The sequence below is a fragment of the Eleutherodactylus coqui genome, chromosome 13 (genome assembly GCF_035609145.1).
Source record: "Eleutherodactylus coqui strain aEleCoq1 chromosome 13, aEleCoq1.hap1, whole genome shotgun sequence".
NCBI lineage: Eukaryota > Metazoa > Chordata > Amphibia > Anura > Eleutherodactylidae > Eleutherodactylus > Eleutherodactylus coqui.
Window position 1 is genome coordinate 128,745,495 of NC_089849.1, and position 23,772 is coordinate 128,769,266.

General features: G+C 50.6%; 1 protein-coding gene across 1 annotated transcript; it reads right to left on the reverse strand.

Annotated features, from left to right (window-relative positions):
* Positions 1 to 12,018: 12,018 nt before the first annotated feature.
* Positions 12,019 to 23,348, reverse strand: LOC136588324 (oocyte zinc finger protein XlCOF7.1-like). Its single transcript, XM_066587445.1, has 5 exons — positions 23,263 to 23,348; positions 20,733 to 20,855; positions 20,014 to 20,208; positions 18,244 to 18,367; positions 12,019 to 14,779 (listed from the first exon to the last, which is right to left on the reverse strand). Exons 2-5 carry the CDS (start codon positions 20,829 to 20,831, stop codon positions 13,110 to 13,112), a joined length of 2,088 nt encoding a protein of 695 aa, XP_066443542.1. The 5' UTR covers positions 20,832 to 20,855; positions 23,263 to 23,348; the 3' UTR covers positions 12,019 to 13,109.
* Between the last annotated feature and the right edge of the window lie 424 nt (positions 23,349 to 23,772).

The following is a 23,772-nucleotide window of genomic DNA, read 5'->3' on the forward strand; positions in this document are numbered from 1 at the left end:
GCGACTAACAGAATGGTATTTAACAAGGAGAAATGCAAAGTCCTACATCTGGGCAAGAAAAAGGAAGAAAGCACATACAGAATAGGAGGAATTGGGCTAAGCAGCAGCACATGTGAAAAAGACTTGGGCATACTAATAGATCATAGACTGAACATGAGTCAACAATGTGATGCAGCAGCCAAAAAGGCAAACCCAATTCTGGGATGTATGAAGAGAAGCACAGAGTCTAGATCACGTGAGGTCATTATCCCCTCTACTCTTCCTTAGTCAGACCTCATCTGGAATACTGGGTCCAGTTCTGGGCGCCCTACTTTATACAAGACACAGACAAACTGGAGCAAGTTCAGAGAAGAGTTACCAAGATGGTGAGCGGTCTGCTAATCGTCCTATGAGGAACGGTTAAAGGATCTGGGAATGTTTAGCAGAAGAGAAGGCTCAGAGGAGACTTCATAGCGGTCTACAAATATCTGAAGGGCTGTCACAGTGCAGAGGGATCAGCCCTATTCTCATCTGCACAAGGAAAGACTAGAAGCAATGGGATGAAAATGAAAGGGAGGAGACACAGATTAGATATTAGACAGTGAGGGGATCAATGAGTGGAACAGGTTGCCACGGGTGGTGGAGTGTTCACCTTCAATGGAGGTGTTCAAACAAAGGCTGGGCAGACATCTGTCTGGGATGCTTTAGTGAATCCTGCACTAAACAGGGGGTTGGACCCGATGACCCTGGAGGTCCCTTCCAAGTCTATGAGACAATATATATATATATATATATATATATATATATATATATATATATATATATATATATATATATATATATATATATAGTTATTAGAGCGCCCCCTTTTTACGGTCCTGGGTATAATAAATGACAGGAGAGATCTCTGTACTTCCCTGTCTGATATATCTATACATAGTTATTAGAGCGCCCCCTTGTTACAGTCCTGGGTATAATAGATGATGGGAGAGATCTCTGTGCTGACCCCTGATATATCTGTACATAGTTATTAGAGCGCCCCCTTGTTACAGTCCTGGGTATAATAGATGATGGGAGAGATCTCTGTACTGACCCCTGATATATCTATACATAGTTATTAGAGCGCCCCCTTGTTACAGTCCTGGGTATAATAGATGATGGGAGAGATCTCTGTACTGACCACTGATATATTATACATAGTTATTAGAGCGCCCCCTTGTTACAGCCCTGGGTACAATAGATGATGGAAGAGATCTCTGTACTGACCCCTGATATATCTATACATAGTTATTAGAGCGCCCCCTTGTTACAGTCCTGGGTATAATAGATGATGGGAGAGATCTCTGCACTGACCCCTGATATATCTATACATAGTTATTAGAGCGCCCCCTTGTTACAGTCCTGGGTATAATAGATGGTGGGAGAGATCTCTGTACTGACCCCTGATATATCTATACATAGTTATTAGAGCGCCCCCTTGTTACAGTCTTTGGTATAATAGATGATGGGAGAGATCTCTGTACTGAGCCCTGGTATATTATACATAGTTATTAGAGCGCCCCCTTGTTACAGTCTTTGGTATAATAGATGATGGGAGAGATCTCTGTACTGAGCCCTGGTATATTATACATAGTTATTAGAGCGCCCCCTTGTTACAGTCCTGGGTATAATAGATGATGGGAGAGATCTCTGCACTGACCCCTGATATATCTATACATAGTTATTAGAGCGCCCCCTTGTTACAGTCCTGGGTATAATAGATGATGGGAGAGATCTCTGCACTGACCCCTGATATATCTATACATAGTTATTAGAGCGCCCCCTTGTTACAGTCCTGGGTATAATAGATGGTGGGAGAGATCTCTGTACTGACCCCTGATATATCTATACATAGTTATTAGGTCGCCCCTCAGCTATCTTTTTTCTAAGCTAAATCACCCAAATTTTGATAACCTCTCTGGGTATTGTAGTCCGCCCATTCCCTTTATTACTTTAGTTGCCCCCTTTATACCCACTCAAGCTCTGATATGTCCTTCTTTAGTCCCGGTGCCCCAAACTGTCCCCAATATCCCATGTGTGGTCTGACCAGTGACTTGTAAAGAGGAAGAACAATGTTCTCATCATGTGCCCCTAGACCTCTTCTGATGCCCCCATGATCCTATTTGCCTTGGCAGCAGCTGCCTGACATTTGTTTGCTCCAGTTAAGCTTACAATTATAACCCACAGTTATTTTCCATGTCGGTGTTCCCAGTGGTTTCCCATGTAGTGTGTAATGTGACCTGTATCTCCTCTGCCCGTGTGCAGAACCGCACATGTATCAGCGTTACCCCTCAGCTGACACTTTGTGCCTCCAACTTATCCAGATCCATTTACAGCCGCATTCTGTCCTCTTGTGTTAATTACTTTACATATATTACATACTAGCAATGGTGACCCTCCAATATTGCCCCCTGGGGTACCCCACTAGCAATGATGATTCCTACTACTGACCCCTTTGATACCCCAATAGTAATCCCTCCTCCAATACTGGCCTCTGTAGTACCCCACTAATGACAGTGGCCAATACAATACTGACCCCTATGGTACCCCACTAGTAATGTTGATTCCTCCAATACCGGCTCCTGTTGTATGCCACTAGTAACGGTGATCCCTCCATTACTTCCCCTCTGTGTTACCCAACTACTAATCCCCCCAATACCGCCCCCTGTGGTATCATACTAGTAACAGTGACTGCTCCAATACTGACCCCTGTACTACCCCACTGGTACCTATGACCTCTCCTATACTGCCTCCTGTGGAACTCCAACTAGTAACTTTGACCCCTGTGGCACCCCACTAGTAATGGTGACCCCCTCCAATACCGCCCCCTGTGGCACCCCACTAGTAATGGTAACCCAATCAGAGTATGTGCAATGTATAACCACTCTTCTGTCTATCACTGACCAGTTACTTACCCCCTTACACACATTCTCACTCAGACCATGCATTCTCATTTTATATACCGAACTATTATGCAGCTTAGTATGAAACGCTTTGGAAAAGACCAGATCCAGAAGATCCAGTAACTCCCCGCTCCAGTCTAGAACTTACCTCCTCGTAGAAGCTGATCAGGTTGGTGCGACAGGAGTGACCCCCTCATAAACCCATGCTGATATGGAGTTATACAGATAGTCCCCGACTTGCGAACATTCGAGTTACGTATTTCGCTAGATACGAACTATCTGTCCTGCACAGTATGATGTCATGCTATGGCTCAGTATGATGTAATGCTATGGCATGACATCATACTGTGCAGGGACCGGGCAGGCTTCTATCAAGCCTGATAGAAGCCTGTCCGGTCAGATCGCGGCTGCTAGGCAGCCGGGGGCCTTCTGAAGGGCCCTAGAGCTGTCTATGCAGAGCGCCTATCAAGCCGTGCGCTTGATGGGCACTCTGCATAGGCAGCCCTGGGGCCTTTCAGGAGGTCCCCGGCTGCCTAGCAACCACACAGCGTCCCGCGATCTCATCGTGGGACGCTGTACGGGCCCCCTGAACGTCGGGTGCCGGCTGTTCTTACAGCGGGCACCCGGCGGCAGCAGTGCCGACGAGCCGCGCCGCTCGTCAGAACTGTTAACACTTTAAATACCGCTGTCAGAGCGGTATTTAAAGTGTTAACAGTTCCAACAAGCGGCGCGGCTCGTCGGAACTGCTGCCGCCGGGTGCCCGCTGTAAGAACAGCCGACACCTGACGTTGTATGGAGCGGGATCCACCCGCGATCCCGCTCCATACTACCATTTGTTCGACTTGCGAACAAATTGACTTGCGAACGGGTTCCTGGAACGGAACCTGTTTGCAAGTCGGGGACCATCTGTACAGCTATTTACCTTTCACTTAGAAACCCTTCAAACACTTTACCCACAATAGAAGTCAGACTTACCCGCCTGTGGTTTCCAGGCTCACTTTTCGACCCGTTTTTGAATTCCAGGGTGGTCACACCTACTCAGTAACGCTTTCTCCTCTCTTATCAGTTGCTCTGAATCTCACTGCTACCAGAAAAAAACTCTGCAAATTTAGCATCAGCGCTTACAACACCAGGGATCCCCCCACATATCCAGGGATGCAGAGAGAGCTAAGAATGAGCAGATGTGACCACCTCAGAACATTTACTGAGGTGGACATGTAGTGGCCCATTACATGCTTCCCTGACCCCTCCAGAATGTCATACATGTATGTCTTATAGAGATGCACTGTGCAAAACTGTCTTGTCATTGTGTTATGTGTATTGCACAGCTGCAGCGTGTGAGGGGTTAATGTCTGCAAAGTATGAGCTGACTGTCTGTAAATGTAACATTTCTATCCTGTCACCTGGTATGAGAGAGGTTATAAATGTGAGTGCTTGAGAGCGGGAAAGTTGTTCCATGTCTCCTGGAGTCGTACCATTGAAGCTGTTACCCAGTAAAGTTATTGCAGGCCCTGACCGTTCCCGGTTACCTGAGGTACTATATACTATATTACTGTCTGTGGCTCAATTATTTCCCCGCCGATGTTCATGCTGGTGGGTGCCAGGATGGTGGCGTCACCCATGACAATCCCTTCACCTGTTCTACCCTTTATTGGGCATCCTCATGCCGGGGGTGTCTGGAAGAGGCCCAGTGCTGCCCTGGCCTTGGCTGCGTGCATCCCTCCGGGAGGGAGCGTGGTAAGTGCCGCCGTGACAAGCCAGCATCTTGCCCTCCCAGCTCCTCAGCGTATGCCATGTGTCGGGGCTCACCCTATGGGACGCTGCAGACACTGAATACAAGCAGCAGGTGGCGCTATTCTAACAGTTCTGGAATATCTGGGGATAGAAACATTTTAAAAAAATAAGTGTTAGGCTGGGTTCACACGGAACCGGAATCCCGTGGAATGACCACATGGAAAAACTGCGAGATTTCCGTGGGATAAGCGCAGTTTCAAAACCTGCGGCCCTTCACCGCCTGCATTCCGCTGCTGCCATCTCTCCTCATAGAAAGGAGAGAGGCCGCTGCGGAAACGGAGAAAAAATTAACATGTTGCGTCTTTTCCACGCCGCATGTCAATTTCAGTGCAGCTTGGCCACAACGGATTGGCTGCAGTGTGTAATGGAGTGGCTAATCCCAGGATTAAAAACGTGGGTGGAATGTCCATGCAGAAAGTCCGCACAGACATTCTGCCCTGTGTGATCCGAGCCTAAGGATGCATTCGCACGGACAACAGCGAGCTGCACCCAACATTTCTAAGACTCACGTCGCACGGCTCCCCCTGTGTGATGTGCAGGAGACCACATATCTGTGTGTCGATAAAGCGCTGGGAATAGGGGAGTATAAGACTTACCTCCTCGGACTCAGCGAGTCACCTAATTAGAGCCCTAGGGTTCAAAGTAGCCGACTGTCTCTTTAATGTTGTGAGTTTGGGTCAGTAGACTGACAGACGCGCTGGGACAGACCGCCGCATTAACGATGCATAAATGCGCCCGTAATTCGCTGATGTGAAGCCAGCCTCTCTGCTAACCACATAGTAAGTGTCCCTTTAATCATGTTCGGTATACCCATCACTTCTCACAGGGTCACAGTGCAGTTACTTCTATCTCGAAATGGCCCATAGACCTGCTGGAATATCCAAGCAGATACAACACTGAGCTAGATGACTATCCAAGGAGAAATCAGGGTCCAAGTAATCCGGGGGGAAATGATGGGAATTGGATTGCAGTGTGGGGTCACAAATCCACCACAGCTGGGGCAAAGCTGGCTTCGCCTGTCAGGTGGTGCGCCTAGAAGAGTTCATCCAACCGAAATATTGCTGCAAGTGAAGGTGAAAAGTCTACAGTTGGTTTTCTGAGTCCCAGCAATATTCCTGCATTTTCTGTTGGTACTTTTGCAAAAATGGTTGGCACAACCAAATACCAAAGTGCCAATATCTCTGGCAGTAAACAAGTCCTCCTGCTGTCCTAGCGTGGCCCTCAGCCATGCCGCTTCTCCCTCTGGCTACTAATGATGCAGCCAGGACAATCAGCTGATGAACAGCAGACCTCCGTTCACAAGGGTGATCAGGACCGTGTTCTGTGGATTGTGGGGTCTCAGCAGACAAGCGGATAACTTGCTGGTCTGGCACAACCTCGAGGATCACCTTGAGTTGGTGCAGAGGCCATATTATAACAGTAGTACGTTGTAGACCTCCCCAAAAGACCACTTCTGTCAGGTCACCTGAGAAAAGGGGCACACTTGCATTAAGAATAGTCCCTGTTACGTCCAGAAACAAGCGCCATTGTTTCATCCCTGTGCAGCGCTGAGCGGCTTTAGTCTTTATTTCGTCTGCATCTGATCCGGTTTTCCCAAAAAAAACTGAAACAAGCCAAAATCTTTACTTTCTGCATGTTCATCTTTTTTCTATCCTCATTGACCTAAGTGGCCGAGACTCGTCCGAAAAATGGATCAGAATATTGGGGTTTGTGGCTTTGACAAAAAAAGACGGCATTTGGGCCCCAGCTGCGAACACGGCTTAACGATGCTGCTCTGTTCGCTTGATATGAACACTTGGCTCAGAGTAAAATGTAGCCAGTGATCTTAATATTGGGGTTTATCGGAGGTCCAGGTTTCTGCTCAGTTGGAGATCTGTCCAGTTTGGCATGATATTTCTATGGAGAACAGAAAAACACCTCTTACCTGCTTAAAGGGGTGGACAAAAATGTCCAGGGGATATGAGATGTTATCCACCAGGACCCCAACGGTCCTTGCATGAATGGAGTGTCGGCGTGGATCGGCTCCACCCATGCAAGGACCGTTGACCTGTTGGGATCCGTGTTCTCCAGATGGGTGGGGTTCCCGCCTCTCAGACGCCTATTAATCATAAAGGTATCTCCTATCCTTTGGCTAGGGAATAACTACATTGTGGTGGGACCCCTTTAAATGCCGGTTGGTTACACCAGTATGGTTGAAGGAAAGACGTTGACACACATATTGCCAATAAATTTGCTTTTTCATAGCGGTTACAATAAACACACATTTAATAACCCTGTGAATAAAGAGAAGAACTGAAGGGTCTCAACTCTCATCCAGTCAACGAAATGACCCTGCAGAAATAAGTGCAGGCTCCGCTCTGGCCGGAGGGTTAAGCCGTTTCCAACAAGGCGGTTTTACCACATTAACGGACAGTGCAGTGACTTCCTGAGGAGCCTCCCGTGCGCAGATACCCTCCTACATGCCATAACTGGAGAGAGGTAGCCTCGTGAGGTGCAGAGTGTAAGCTCTCGCCTACGACCTGAAGGTTGCAAGTTGAATCCCCGCGTAATTCAGGTAGCCGTCTCAAGGTTGACTCGGCCTTCCATCCTTCTGAGGTCGGTAAAATGAGAACCCAGAAATAAGTAATAATTACCTGAAAGCGCTGCAGAACAAGTTGGCGCCATACAAATACCAAGATTTATTTAGCCCCCCGGACTTAAGAGAAGTGGGCCACAGCCCAAACTAGCCCAGCGTTGTGGTGAACCTCACAGCACAGAGGTTCCTTGAAGGACTTCTTACACGGGGCGGTGTAGGCCGCACAACGCACCGCAAGCAGCGCTGAATTCCACACTGCAGGCTTCCTACAGAGTTTGATGCAGAATTGAAAATGGCTTAAAACCTGCCTGCAATTCTGTAACAAAATTTGCAATCAGACCTGTGCATTATGGTGTGGCTGCGTTCTGCGGCGTACGTCCATCCCGTATGAATGGAATCTGTCATCATTGTTTGCTGCCCTCTGTGAGGTATCACATAATGGCCGGCGCAATTATAGCGCTATCTCTGCTGCATGGAGTACTTTGGGAAAGATGTGCATTTTCTTAGTAGCGGCCAGACACAAGGGACTAGTCCCCGCCCGCTGCACCCTTCAGTCCCCGCCCACTGCTCCCTTCAGTCCACGCCCGCTGCACCCTTCAGTCCCCGCCCGCTGCGCCCTTCAGTCCCCGCCCGCTGCGCCCTTCAGTCCCCGCCCGCTGCGCCCTTCAGTCCCTGCATACAATCACTGTGCATAGAGCGACAGCTGTCAGGGTTAAATGGACTTCATTAATATTGAGGACTGGTCCTGCATCTGTGCCGTCTGCTAGTGAAGTAGAAGGTTCTCCACAGGTTTTGCTCGTATGCATACAGGAGACATATCGCTGTGACCACCGTGCCCGTCACCATCTTATGATGTCCTCAGAGATGACAATAGAAGGCCACCTGCACACAAATGTGACGAATTTCGAATCCGCCCCTGCGCCCGGCCACTGTCCTTCTGTACTGCGGAGGGTCCAGCCATCGCCAGGCGATGACATGGATCCCGCAACCTAACCACAATGCCAATTTTTGAAGGGCCGCGGATCGGATAGTTTCCATTGACTTAAATGTAAGCGGTGCGTGTGAAGCCCGCAGGAAGATGGTGCGTGCTGGGATTTCTTTTTCTCCACGAGCAGAAAGTCGCTGTCCGCTTGTGTGAGTGGACCTGTGGATGCCCCATTGGTTGGAATTAGTGCGGAATTGAGCAGATCATCCGTGAGGGAGACGATCACCCATTCCACAATTGATACTCGGCTGTGAGCAGGGGGGCCTTAAGGTGGGCACAGATTCCTTTTGAGAACTGTGTGTCCTCAGCTGCCCTGAAGAGAGGCCGACAGACAGGGATTGAGAGAGATGAAAAATGGAGCTTTCCTTTATTGTATGTGCCAAACTCAAGGCCCGTCACATCATTTTACGTGACCCGCGGATACAGAAGAGCCTCTTCTAGATTGGAGCATTCTGAGTTGTGCCAGAAAGATCCTTTGGTCACTGTGGACTTGTTTGCAGTCTGCCGCTGGGTACTGGATCACGGCCGCCATCTTGGTCCTACACTGCGACGTTAGGTGCATGCAGACATTGCGCTGTGGCGGTTACTGCCGTCCTGGAGCCTTTGGTGGGCACCCCATCTGCTTCTCCCGCTATGCCTGTCCTGCAGTACAGCGCTGCTTTCTGGGGCTCAGACTATTAGGCAGCGTGTACATCCTGGTAATTGCTGGCATCCGGCAGAGGACAGCCTTTCCTGTCTGACTTACCCAGTGAGTAAGGGTTCCGCCCTGAAGATTTTTTTGGGAACCTTTCACCAAGTTCTGCAAACTCCATTTTTTACTTATCCCAGAGTCAGGTGTCGGGGGACTTGTGCCCCAATTTTTCTGGACTGGAACCTCGCTCTAGTCCTTCTGTTCTCCCTCCCCCTTAATATATATCCTTTAAAATACAGAATTACAATTACAAACAGCCCTTTGAAGGCGACCTTAATGCTGATGTGGCCCTTGGTGAAGTGATTGCCCCTGCTTTCATGTATTTAGGCCCGGCTGCTCGGACATGAGCTTGTGTGGAGTACTTGAATTGTTTTACAATTTCCTCTTTGCCGTTGGGCCTTTTTCACATCTGCTAGAGAGGTTCTCTCACAAATTCCACAATATTTGCACTACTCTTCCTGTCAAAACAACAAATACTGCGCCGGAACCCCACGGACCCCATTGTAAGGCCCCCTGCACACGGGCGGAAGCTCGGCGGTGGGATTTCCCGCAGAATTTCCGCCCGTGCCCGCTGCCATCAGAGTGCATTAGATAATGCAATCCTATGCAGACAGCCGCGATTTGACCGTATGACATCTCACAGCTGTTTTTGCAGAGCGCCACACACAATCATCACTGGTGACGCACCGGCTCTGCACTGCGCATGTGTGGCTGTGCGCCAGCCGGAAATAGAGCGGGGAGCCCCCCGGAGGAGGTGAGCCGCGGTGGTCACGACAGGGACATGGCTCATATCCCGCTGTGAGAATTCTGGGGGCTGGATCCGACCCGGCCGTCTGCAGGGGGCCCATGTCAGCGGCGTCTGACGCGCACCAGTTGTTTTGATCGTATGATGAATTCGACGGAGGTTGAGGAGTGATGATACCCCTCCTGAGCCTCGTCACGGGCCTCCCACCAGCCAAGCCAGGAACCCACTGCACAATGATGAGGGGCAAACACCCCAAAGCGGCCGTCTGTAGATGGGCTCCGGTGTCACCATGAGGCCAGTCAGGGACCACGGGTGGCAGTGGCGCGGTTTGCCACGGCGTTCTGGGATGGTGTTGTGTCCACTTTCGGGTCGGCGGGCGCAGCGTGTGGCACACGTGTGCCTGCTATGAGAGGCGTGTGTGCTCTACCTCCATGAGTTATAGTGGCTGACTGGGAAGCTCCAGGCAGCCGGCTTGATTAGGCGGATACTCCTGAATGTAGTCTGGCAGCTGCTGACAGCAGTTGCCAGTTATTGGTTCCGTTCCCTGTGTGTCTGACTTCGGTCCTGCTCCAGTGGAGGTTACCTTGTCTCCATCCAGCTCTGCCTTTGCCCTGTGCTTTCCTGTCGTGTTGGTTTACTCTACCTGCCTAGCCTGTCAGTACTAGTAAGTTGTCATCTGCATAGGTACGGCGGTTCCTGCCTGTCCTGCCACTAGGCAGCGTAGGGTCACTATTGGCGGCCTGGACCTGTCCACCTTTGGGGCTACCTCCAGGAAGGGGCATTGGCGTGGGTAAGGGTCAGGGAGTCCCGTGCCGTGCGTACCTGTGCCCACTACTAGTACTCTAACATCCGGCTTGTGGACGACTTCCAGGCATTGTTATAAAGACCTATCTAATGGGTCGGACATTGATTTGCAGGAATGCGGCTATCCCATAGGTGGCGCTGCAGAGGGATTGTTCCATCTTCATTATATGACATGTTACTCGCGCTCCGACCATTCGAATGGTTTATAGGCACGGATCTTTTTATTGTGCATTTTTTTCCTAAATAGTCTTAATTAAACATTTCATTGGATTGTGCTGCTGCGGGGCGTGGAAGGAAGAATCCACACTAAAATCCACATGATTGTGTGAGGGATCTAGTGGTAGGGCTTCACGCAGCACACGGACATGAATGAGATCTGCAGGGGGGTTTCTGCAACAAATAGATGGTGCTGTGCATTTGAAAAGCCGCAACTTGACTCAAAACTGCAGCAGTGACTCCGGTTATTGGGGGGGGCGGGTGCAGCAGCCAGTGGCGTCAGTCCTCCGTGAGCTCCCATGCTACGGCCTAGGACACATTTCCTGCCGCGGCCCTCTGTATGTGTAAGCGCACTCTGCAGTGTAGCCCGACACGAGACCGGCAGTACCCAGCTGGGCTCAGCGAGTGCATTAAGGGCCTATGGATACATCTATAGTATACTACGGGGGGTCCACAATCTATACGTTACATGTAGTGCTCAACTCCTTCACGCGGCCGTCGGTCCTGGAAGCTCTGACAGATTCAACAATCCGGCTCCTAGATTGGGCAGTTGTCTCTTCCTGACAGATTTACATATCTGTATTCGGCCCGCTCTCCGGGGCCCCAGCACATTGCATGCCCTCTTCTCGCCTGTTCTCACGGATGACAATAAGACATCAGCGATCCCTTCATGCGGATTGTTGGCCCATGTAAGAAATCGCTCCCTTTAACAGCCGCATAGGCTAAGTGGCCACATGGAATCCAAACACACAACCTGAAGATACGGCCATGTGAACGGCCCCAAGTGTTGGGCTGGCGCCGCAGACAGCTGTCCAGCCAACAGCTCTTCACCTCTTCTTACTTACAAACTCCGCCAAGTTTGCATTTGGAGAGAGACTGGGCATGTTGAAACACAACTGCCCAATTCTTCTTCCCCCCCCCCCCCTCCCTCCCCTTCCCATACACATTTGATGGTCAGTCGATCCCCTGGAAGTTGGCCGAGATACACGTAAGACTGCGTTCACAGCGGCGTCAGAGGCTCCGCTCAGAGCCTCCATTGCTGATTTCTGTGAGGACCCCAATTGAAACAGCAGATACAGTTTGAGAGAGGGGAGAAAAAAATAACTAAATCACACACTCCTCAGTATCATCCGGCTGAAGCAAGAAGAGATGCCTGATGGGCCGCAGGAATGAAGCTCCGCTCATACATGGGAGCCGACTGACGGCAGCACCCGGCACACACAGAGGTCACCTCCCATATGAAGCACTGGGGGGACATGCTAATATGAGAAAAGACCAAAACTAGGAGCAGATTGCAAACTGTATATTGGGAGTCCGAAAAGGAATGAATAAAGATTGCAGCCTGAAACTTAGAGCAGCTGGTTTTTTCCCTAACTCAATGTGATCACTAACTTTTCCAAGTTAACGATGTTCACGGCCTTCAGCAGGGGGTTCTCACAATGGACAATGAGGAGTTGTCCACAGGATAGGTGATATGTGACTGTTGGGGGCCTACCACTGGGAACCACGATCCCTACATCTGGGACATAGAGCCCCCTCCTCACTGGTTCAGCCTGCGTGGTGCCGCTCCATTCAAAGTCTCGGGTGCTCAGCTGCCTTCTGCAGTGATTGTGGGGTTCTGGCAGTGGTCACCAAGCAATCAGATACGTATCAGCGACCCTGTGGATAGTCTAAAGGTACCTTCAAAATGTACCTACATTTTTCAGAACATTTTGACATCCCATGTGGACATGTCAGAAGTTTTGATCAGTGAGGGCTCAGCTGATCGATTAATGAAACCCCCACGATCACTAAAACAAAGGGGTAGAAGCACTTATCTGAGCGTTGTGACCAACTGGCTCTTCTGGCCACTCCTCGGCACGGTGTACAGGATCAATAGAAGATGTACGAGTCTATACACCGCTGGTCAATCACAGCCAAAGGGTGCGGGCGCGGCTGAGAGCATTTAACGGAGTCTTCCTGTCTCGACTTTTCATAACGGAGATGGAAAACCTTGCGCTGTGCCCCGACTACCTGTTGGATAAGAGCCGAGCGCGGTTTACATAGCTCTCGTTGAAGTGCATAGTTGTGCTACGTCGTTTCCATAACTCCCATTTACTTCAAGGAGAGCTACAGAAACAGCGCTCAAGTGAAATGCTTAGCTCTGTCTGCAGGCTCTGGCGGGGGGTCCAACCAGAACAGCAGCAGTTTCCCATCTTGGCTATGAAAAGCAGAGATTGGAATCCCTCTTTAAGGCATCAGTGGGGGTTTAAGCACCCACCGATCAAAACTGATGACATGTTTAAATATTGCTGAAAGTTTAGTTCCCCTCAAACTCATGGAGTGTCCTGCTTGGACGTGACTTGGACATCCATGTGGGGGCAGTTCTTTCGGGAGTTCTAGGACTTGGAGTCTTCCATGTGCTTCTTTTTATGAACGAAGAGCTGATAGTAGATGCTGAAGCATTTGCCGCATTCGGAGCACTGGAATGGTTTCTCTGCTTTCTGATTTTTCTCCTGAGGAAGCAGATTTGGTTGATTGTTCAGATGTTTCCTACAATAATGACATTGATACTTTGTTTCTTCAGGATCTTTTTTCCTATCCGATAGCTGAACAACGTCCCAAAAATAATTGCCGCAATTTGAACATTGAAGACACTTCCGTTTTGCGTGGATTTTTACGTGGGCCTCAAGATGGATCTTCCTTAGAAAGTACTGGCCACATTCCGAACATTGGAGGGTTTTCTTTCTAGAGTGAGCCCTTGAGTATTTCGTAAGATTGGAAATGTCACCAAATGTTTGAGCCGCTTCAGCGGTTTTCACTGCACTAGAATGACTTCGGAAGGACAACCGCGTCTCCTTAATATCATATTTAGAACGGATTGATGTGCTGGCGACACAGTCCTCGTTGTGGGAATTATAATGTCTGTTGTTTGTGCTACCGGCTTTAGAGGAATCTATGTCCACTAGGTGAGCCAGGACGATGACCTTCACCGGCGGGGAGGCCGCTTCTGTCTTTACATCTGCTGGTTCTTCCTTAACACAAGTAGAGAGAACACTTTTTGCAGTGTCTGTAGCCATATGAAGATCAGTCTCGTTAGGGTATCCCAGTTGACTAGTGATTCGTTCCGTCTCTGGTTGAGCAAATGGATATTTCACATTGCGGTCACATGAAAAGGGTCCATCTTTAAGATGTGTAGATAGATATTGTGTCGGATATCTTTTGGCGTCTGTGAGGCCTCTTACAGCTGATGACACAGGTTCCTCCTTAATACGAGTGGTTGGATGTTGCTGCATACAGTCTGTGGGTATATAACGGTCGGAGTAGGTGAGCTCTCTGACATCACATGTGATGGGTTCCTCTTTAACATGAGGAGATAGATGGTCACAATGGATGAGGTTTCCTCCCGTATGAGAGCTTGCTTCCATTTTCATATAAGTGTACTGATGACCATATGTGTAACTGTTGGGTTCCGGGAGATCTTCATCACATGAGACCGATTCCTCCTTAATATGAGATGGATATTGTAAATGGTCTCTGGGTGTGTAATTGTTGGGTTCCAGGAAGTCTTCATCGCATGAGACTGGTTCCTCCTTAATGTGAGGAGATGGATATTGTAAATGGTCTGTGGGTGTGTAACTGTTGGCATCCGAGAGATCCTCATCACATGAATCGGGCTCTTCCTTAATATAAGGAAATGAGACATACTGATCGGAGGGTATATAAATATCAGCTTCTCTAAGGTTTTCTTCATCACATGAGACGAGTTTCTCTAGAATGTGTGTAGCCGGACATTCTTTGCCATCATCGATGGATAAATAAATGTTGGGATCTGTCATGGTTCCTCCATGACTTGAGAACGCTTCCTTCATAACATGAGTAGATGGACGTTGTGCTCCATTCAAGGGTCCATAATCAGCGAGGTCTTGTGAACTCCTCCCATCGCGTACAGTCACATCCTTTGTGGTTTTCTTCAAATCATGCCTTGAATGGCTCAAAGCGAAGGGACCTGATTGGCTGGAGCACCAAGCCCTCTGTTCATGTGGTGGTGTGTTCTCGCTGAGGCAACCTGTAAGATATAAATTATATTATCTTTTAAATTCCAGTCCATTTAATTCTTTGTGCCAAGACTACATATCCCGATTCAGGATTCTATAGGCTGCCCTCCAAGCAGACAGAAGGTACGGGGAGGCCACGGAGTGGCTTCTTTCCTCTACCACCATTGTCAGGTGCCTGAACACATGTTTGTGCAGGGTTCACGGTTATAACTAGAACGGTGCAATAAAGCAGGTTTATCACAAGAAATTGTGTTTATTGACCAACAACAGACGTTTTCTGTCCAAATATATTAAAATATAGTTTAGTGTTTCAAAACCAACAACTGTAGAAGCAAATTAATTTTTGCCTTGAAAATGTGTATGGTCTCAGTGTAAGAAGTCTAGCAGACATAAGAGAGGGCATGAGAGGAGCGTGTGCTCCGCAGCACCCAGCAGAGGCCTAGCAGACATAAGAGCAGCGTGTGCTCCACAGCACCCAGCAGAGGCCTAGCAGACATAAGAGAGGACATGAGAGCAGCGTGTGCTCCGCAGCACCCAGCAGAGGCCTAGCAGACATAAGAGAGGGCATGAGAGGAGCGTGTGCTCCGCAGCACCCAGCAGAGGCCTAGCAGACATAAGAGCAGCGTGTGCTCCACAGCACCCAGCAGAGGCCTAGCAGACATAAGAGAGGACATGAGAGCAGCGTGTGCTCCGCAGCACCTAGCAGAGGCCTAGCAGACATAAGAGAGGACATGAGAGGAGCGTGTGCTCCGCAGCACCCAGCAGAGGCCTAGCAGACATAAGAGAGGGCATGAGAAGAGCGTGTGCTCCGCAGCACCCAGCAGAGGCCTAGCAGACATAAGAGCAGCGTGTGCTCCACAGCACCCAGCAGAGGCCTAGCAGACATAAGAGAGGACATGAGAGCAGCGTGTGCTCCGCAGCACCCAGCAGAGGCCTAGCAGACATAAGAGAGGACATGAGAGCAGCGTGTGCTCCACAGTACCTAGCAGAGGCCTAGTAGACATAAGAGAGGACATGAGAGGAGCGTGTGCTCCGCAGCACCCAGCAGAGGCCGAGCAGACATAAGAGCAGCGTGTGCTCCGCAGCACCCAGCAGAGGCCTAGCAGACATAAGAGCAGCGTGAGCTCCACAGCACCCAGCAGAGGCCTAGCAGACATAAGAGAGGACATGAGAGCAGCGTGTGCTCCACAGCACCTAGCAGAGGCCTAGCACACATAAGAGAGGACATGAGAGCAGCGTGTGCTCCACAGCACCTAGCAGAGGCCTAGTAGACATAAGAGAGGACATGAGAGCAGCGTGTGCTCCGCAGCACCTAGCAGAGGCCTAGCAGACATAAGAGAGGACATGAGAGGAGCGTGTGCTCCGCAGCACCCAGCAGAGGCCGAGCAGACATAAGAGCAGCGTGTGCTCCGCAGCACCCAGCAGAGGCCTAGCAGACATAAGAGCAGCGTGAGCTCCACAGCACCCAGCAGAGGCCTAGCAGACATAAGAGAGGGCATGAGAGGAGCGTGTGCTCCGCAGCACCCAGCAGAGGCCGAGCAGACATAAGAGCAGCGTGTGCTCCACAGCACCCAGCAGAGGCCTAGCAGACATAAGAGAGGACATGAGAGCAGCGTGTGCTCCGCAGCACCTAGCAGAGGCCTAGCAGACATAAGAGGACATGAGAGGAGCGTGTGCTCCGCAGCACCCAGCAGAGGCCGAGCAGACATAAGAGAGGACATGAGAGCAGCGTGTGCTCCGCAGCATTCAACAGACATAAGAAAGGCCTGTGATCACATGGCGGTGGCCATTTAAGAAACGTGACTGGATTGCTGTCCCCATGCTGGGGGAAGCAGTGCAGTATTAAGAGGCAATGAAAGGGCTTGGGCAGTGGGGTCTGAAGCTGGAGAACCGAGAGCGCTGAAAATGACAGACTATGTGGAGGGAGGCGCCGGGACGAGGTCCCGAAACAGATGCGGAACATCGAAAGCTGCCAGATATGTGAGGCCAGCCTGCAGTGACTTAGTATGCACACATTGGCAGACTGTATGGACGTGACTAGTCATTACACTTGTAATATGGTGCACTGGGTTTGTGGGGGCTAATGCTGTGTCTGTACTGGAACGGCTGGGCACTTCATGGTGGCACCACACACAATGGAGAAGCCATTATATGGAAGTGATGCATGTCTGTTTTGCTGTATCTTTTGCAGCTACTGTGCGTCGCGCCGGCAAGGATGATAGATGACGGTCTGCAGTGTTACAGACGGCACCGACGTGCATTGTGTGCAGCGGACATCCAGGAGTGACGTATACAGCACTAGTCTGAAGGAGGACAGTGACCAGAAAGATGGAGGTGCCTCGCCGTTCTGAGAGGTGAGACATTGTGTTGATGTGGTTCACTCTTGTGCACCGTCCACGAGGCCTCCTGCGGCCCACCGGGTCCACCCCCTCCGTCTGTCCGCTGCTCCCCATCATGACCCTGTTGTATCTGCACCTGAGACACCCGTCAGACCAAGTGTTATCACTGTAAGACGGTCACCCTCCTTCAGTACACAATCCGACCATGTAGTATATATTTACATACGGTAATATTTAGTTGGTATCAACATATCGTATGTGTGGATTACGTTTGGTAGGATAGTGGCCCTAATGACATCAGATACATTAGTAGAGAGTATCATACACTTCAGCTGGCTTTTCCCTTCATTCATCCTGAAAATGTCTTGCAAGTTCTCTGAAAGAAGATGCGTTGGTGCAAGGAGCTCCGCCATTGGATAGTTGAGCAATGGAAGAACGTTCTATGGAATGACAAATCATGGAAATCAAATCTTCAAATCAGATAGATGTACCTGAGTGTGGAAGGTCCTCTGCCGCAGTGTGCTGTGCCAACAGGTAAGTGTGTCGGAGGTTCTGTTCTGGTCTGGGGATGTGTTACGTGGCATGGCCTCAGTCCGTTGGTCGTAGTGACAAGATCCATGAACACGGAGGTGGACCCTGATATTGTAGACAATGATGAGCTGCTGACAATGTGGCAATACTCTGGGGATGGCCAACCATACTTCCAACAAGCCAACGCTCCTGGTCACAGATTCAACACTGTTTTACGTTGAGGATATGGATGTTCTGCGACTGGACCGGCCGCACAGAGTCAGTCTGAACATCTTTGCGACAAACGGGAATGTTGGGTCAAGAAATATGAACAGTGTCCATCTTTGTTGTGAGAAATTGCCAAACATTTGCAGGATGACTGGAGGGAAATACCAGCTGAAGTGCATCATACGTTAGTAGAAAGTATGCCAATGTCATTAGGGCCAAAGGAGCCCCACTAACTAGTAACATATGGAAATCAACACTTCTTGTCATTCTAGCTCAGGGCTCCAATTACTTTCGGTAAGATAGTGTATATTTAGAGAGATGCGGTATAACAGTTCCCGTCTGAAGAGTCAGGCCAGGAATATATTGTGGGCACTATAGAGATAATAACGTCCCCTTACCCGGAGGTGTGAGGGGCCGGTGGTCCTCCATCATGACGTCCCTGTAGAGCTCCTTGTGTCCTTCTAGGTACTCCCACTCCTCCAAGGAGAGGTGGACACTGACGTCCTGACACCTTATGGGGACCTGACAGACAATGACAGAGTCATCCTCCAGCCACATCACCCCTTGTGTTACTATATAACGTCCCCCATCCCCCCCGGCGGTCTCACCTCTCCCTTGTGTTACTATATAACGTCCCCCATCCTCCCTGGTGGTCTCACCTCTCCCTTGTGTTACTATATAACGTCCCCCATCCTCCCCGGTGGTCTCACCTCTCCCTTGTGTTACTGTATAACATCCCCCATCCTCCCCGGCGGTCTCACCTCTCCCTTGTGTTACTGTATAATGTCCCCCATCCTCCCCGGTGGTCTCACCTCCCCCTTGTGTTACTGTATAACATCCCCCTCCCCGGTGGTCTCACCTCTCCCTTGTGTTACTATATAACGTCCCCCTCCCCGGTGGTCTCACCTCTCCCTTGTGTTACTATATAACGTCCCCCATCCCCCCGGTGGTCTCACCTCCCCCTTGTGTTACTATATAACGTCCCCCATCCTCCCCGGCGGTCTCACCTCTCCCTTGTGTTACTATATAACGTCCCCCATCCTCCCCGGCGGTCTCACCTCTCCCTTGTGTTACTGTATAACGTCCCCCATCCTCCCTGGCGGTCTCACCTCTCCCTTGTGTTACTGTATAACGTCCCCCTCCCCGGCGGTCTCACCTCTCCCTTGTGTTACTGTATAACGTCCCCCATCCTCCCTGGTGGTCTCACCTCTCCCTTGTGTTACTATATAACATCCCCCATCCCCCCTGGTGGTCTCACCTCTCCCTTGTGTTACTGTATAACGTCCCCCCTCCTCCCCGGCGGTCTCACCTCTCCCTTGTGTTACTATATAATGTCCCCCCTCCTCCCCGGCGGTCTCACCTCTCCCTTGTGTTACTGTATAACGTCCCCCATCCTCCCCGGTGGTCTCACCTCTCCCTTGTGTTACTGTATAATGTCCCCCATCCTCCCTGGTGGTCTCACCCCTCCCTTGTGTTACTATATAACGTCCCCCATCCTCCCCGGCGGTCTCACCTCTCCCATCTGTTACTGTATAACGTCCCCCATCCTCCCTGGCGGTCTCACCTCTTCCTTGTGTTACTGTATAACGTCCCCCATCCTCCCCGGCGGTCTCACCTCTCCCTTGTGTTACTGTATAACGTCCCCCTCCCCGGCGGTCTCACCTCTCCCTTGTGTTACTGTATAACGTCCCCCTCCCCGGCGGTCTCACCTCTCCCTTGTGTTACTGTATAACGTCCCCCATCCTCCCTGGTGGTCTCACCTCTCCCTTGTGTTACTATATAACGTCCCCCATCCTCCCCGGCGGTCTCACCTCTCCCTTGTGTTACTGTATAACGTCCCCCATCCTCCCCGGTGGTCTCACCTCTCCCTTGTGTTACTGTATAACGTCCCCCATCCTCCCCGGCGGTCTCACCTCTCCCTTGTGTTACTGTATAACGTCCCCCATCCTCCCCGGCGGTCTCACCTCTCCCTTGTGTTACTGTATAACGTCCCCCATCCTCCCCGGCGGTCTCACCTCTCCCTTGTGTTACTGTATAACGTCCCCCATCCTCCCCGGTGGTCTCACCTCTCCCTTGTGTTACTGTATAGCGTCCCCCATCCTCCCCGGTGGTCTCACCTCTCCCTTGTGTTACTATATAGCGTCCCCCATCCTCGCCGGTGGTCTCACCTCTCCCGTCAGCAGCTCTATTATCTTGTGGGTGAGCTCCAAGATCTTCTCATTATTCCTCTTCTCATGGATCACTGATTGAGATGAAAGCTCCTCCATGATGGGCGGCTGGACCCCGCTCCATCCCCCTGAGATGTTGGGACAGCTACTAGAGGTCGCACACTCTCCAGACCTCTTCTTCACTATGGTGTAGTCCTGGGTATGGGGATTGAAACTAATAACTACATAGTAACAGTTTGTTAAGCTTAAAAAAAAAAAAAATGAAATCCATGCATCCAGTTCAGCCCATCACCCCCTACTGTGGATCCAGAGGAAGGCAAAAAAAAACCCAATAAGGTAGCAGCCAATTGTCCCCATTTAAGGGAAAAAAAATCCTTCCTGACTCCAAACTGGCAATCGGAATAATCCCCGGCTCCCCGGCCCTCCTGAAGTTATTAGTGACTGCACCATATAATGCATCAGGTCCCTCTTGAACCCCGGGCGTTAGAGGATTTGTCTATTTAACGCTCTTTAAGGCAGCTCTGGACTACTTCCTTGTTTAAACAGGTGACATTTAATGTGGAGTTTACTCTATCACTCTGCATTTCACCTTCCTCTATGAACATTACCGTATCTTCCCAATCATGTCTCATTGTTATTAAACACACCATCTGTGCCTGGGCCGTACCGGGTCGTAGTGATATCCCTGCCACCCTAGAGATGATTTCAGATTGGCTTACCTCTCCAGTTAGCAGGTGGATGATCTCCAGGGTGATATTTAATATAACTTCTGTCATCTCACTCCTCACCTCCATTCTGGTCACAGTTGTCACCATCATGAAGTAGACAACTGAATATGTTTGCTAAAAAGTTTAAAAGTATTCTGTTAGTTGGGATAATTAGCTTCTACTCTACTAACATGTCGTGTACAGCGCGGATGTAGAAGAGAAGACACACAGTGAAATAAAGCCCAAGCTGACAGTAATACAAGCTGTGGACCGCCGGCCTGTGGTGTACCGGCCTGCGGAGCACCGGCCTGCGGAGCACCAACCTGCGGAGCACCAACCTGCGGAGCACCGGCCTGCGGAGCACCAACCTGCGGAGCACCAACCTGCGGAGCACCGGCCTGCGGAGCACCGGCCTGCGGAGCACCAACCTGCGGAGCACCGGCCTGCGGAGCACCGGCCTGCGGAGCACCAGCCCTCGGACATCTCTTTGGATGGACCAATAATGAGGGAAGAAAAACTAGAGGCAAATGATGGCGGACCGACGACTGGTGAGGGGCTGCTTGTTTCAGGAAACTATGGGGCAGATTTATTAGAACTGGTACTTGACACGCCGGTCTTAATTAGCCGCCCTCTGAAGGAACACGGGCCAAATGTGTTATGAGGCGCAAACCTCTAGATACATTTAGCACATCTTGGGCATGCATGAGACACAAACTGGAAGCTACGTCACCTCAGAGTTGGCAGAGAGTGTCACACAGATTGACTTGGCATACACCATAGTAAAGCTGATGGGCAGCCCCATCTCCTCTCACCACTGAGACCAGGGGCCATGCCCATCCCTCCTGCTCACCCGAAGGAGACTGACTGGAGCAACGGCTGTGCATGCAGGGTGCCGCTACCAGACGGAGCGAGTACAAGCATCTCCATCAGCCCCACTGATATGAATGCAGTGGCGGCCGCACGTGCTCCGTCAGCACTCTGTGCCATGTGACATCATGGCGGTTGGGAGGAGCAATGACAGCAGAGGGACACGGGCCCCTTGTTCTCAGGATCAGTGGTGGTCTCACCCCCCGGGCTCCATGACTCACCAATGCTTCATTGTCTTATTGTGAAGCTTCCAGCCTGTAGACACCTTTGGTGGAAGGCGCTCAATGTGGGCGCCATCTCCTTCACCTAAAGGGGTCTCCAATCCTTCTTTATACCGCTACTCATGCCCTAAAATAAACCAGCCAATCCTCACCCGTCCTTGGTCCTGCCCCTCCGTTCTCACCCCCGGCGCTCTGTTGATGGGACGTTACAGGCCGCGGCATGCGACTCACAGACCACTAGGAATGGGGTGCTATACTAAGGTGCGGCACTGCTACTATGAAGGAGGTACTGAGAGATACATTGAGGATAGTGGTGCGATAGCGAAAGAGTGCAGAGACAAGGCGTGGCCGGAAGAAGTCATCATGGTGATCTGAGCCCAGCTAGAGAAGAAAATAGAAAGTGGATGACTTCAATCACAGAAGACGCCACCTGTGGTCACTGGAGGTAACTGCACTCTAATCACTTTAGTCCGTGTAGAGTCTATTTGAGGACTCCACTATTGGGGGTCCTAGAGCGGATCCGCCGTGTCTGAGGCTGACATGTTAATAAAGATGTCGTATGTAAATAATATACAGGGGGTCTCATAAGTGTGGAAACAGCCGTGTAGAGGCGACAACGGCTTGGCAGGTGGGGAACCTTTAGGCCATGTGACCACCTAGGTTTGTGATATCCGACTGAAGCAGCGCTGCGCATCATTTTAACACAACTTTATTTGTTCTCCTGTTGACGCAGGTGTTGTGGAGGTGGTCCTTGTGTCGGAGGCATGCAGCACTTTGTCATTACCAGACCCCCATGACCACAGTGCAGCAGCCCAACTCTGAGACTGAGGTTAGCCCAAGAGCGGATTGGTGGTTGGGGTCCAGTGGGCGTGGCCACCACGGTCTATCTGTAGGGTCCCCTCTGAGACGATATGTGAACACTGAACTGGCGAGGCTGGTGGCGGGCGCAGGGTCTGCTGAGGGGTCATCAGGAATGGGTGAAGAGAATAACGTGGCACCTGAACACGGTGGGTGGCATGATGTTAGCATGAAGCCCCCGGGTACGTGCGGGGGGCATATCACACACCTATCCTCCCACTGGAAAGACTAAAGCCGAATCCAAGATGGCGGCAATCAAACTGGCCACCATGTTGGTGACACGGACTGACAGGTTTCTCCGTTTCCCTGCCACGATCCCCATTTCCACACTTGTGAGACCCCCTACATATATAAAGGTTTGGGGGGCGCAGCGTGGGAGGGGCCAAGCCCAAGGTCTATGATGGCCTGTGGCCCTCATCAGTGGTTCAGAGGGACCATTACTGGGTCCAACAAGCTCCTCCGCACCCCGTGGTCCCATAATGGTCACATATAGGGGAGGCAGCGAGGGATCCAGGAGCCGGTTATTACATATTACTGCGGGTATTAGTACGCACGCAGCGCCATGTAATACGCACTGGCATCACAGGGTATTGTACCTTCTGGGGTCATCCAGGGCAGCTCTCTACTCCGGCCAACGGGAATACCCAACACGGAAGTAACAATTGGTGCAGAGGATTCTGGGAGGTGTCATGTGATCCCCACCCTGTCGGATGACAGGGGATGCCCCTGTCTTGTATCAGTGTCCCTGGCCCAGGACTTCAGGAAAATGGCATCTGCCAGGTTATCAGGCCCATGGGATCATAAAGGGAGCCCTCAGTGTTATGGAGGCCTTACTGCAATGCACAGCACCCTCTAGTGGTCAGGAGGCGCAGGTGCAGAGCTACAACAATATGGCTGCCCTCACATCACAATAATAATAAGAATCTGTATGTGTATAGCGCCAGCATATCCCGCAGCGCTTACATAGACGGGGGATACAGAAAGACAGAAGGACAGACATTACAGAACCGCGGTTACATAGTAATCAGCTGATGGAAACAATAGGGGTGAGGGTCCTGCTCCAACGGGCTTACATACTACAAGTAATGGGGGGATACAGAAGGTAA

Excerpts from the sequence above, each read along its gene's own strand:
- LOC136588324 (XM_066587445.1), bottom strand. The coding sequence starts at position 20,831 with ATGATGGTGACAACTGTGACCAGAATGGAGGTGAGGAGTGAGATGACA. Across the intron at positions 20,209-20,732 it reads TCCACCTGCTAACTGGAGAG|GACTACACCATAGTGAAGAA; the intron begins GTAAGCCAATCT and ends CCCCATACCCAG. Across the intron at positions 14,780-18,243 it reads CCGGCCCCTCACACCTCCGG|GTTGCCTCAGCGAGAACACA; the intron begins GTAAGGGGACGT and ends TATATCTTACAG.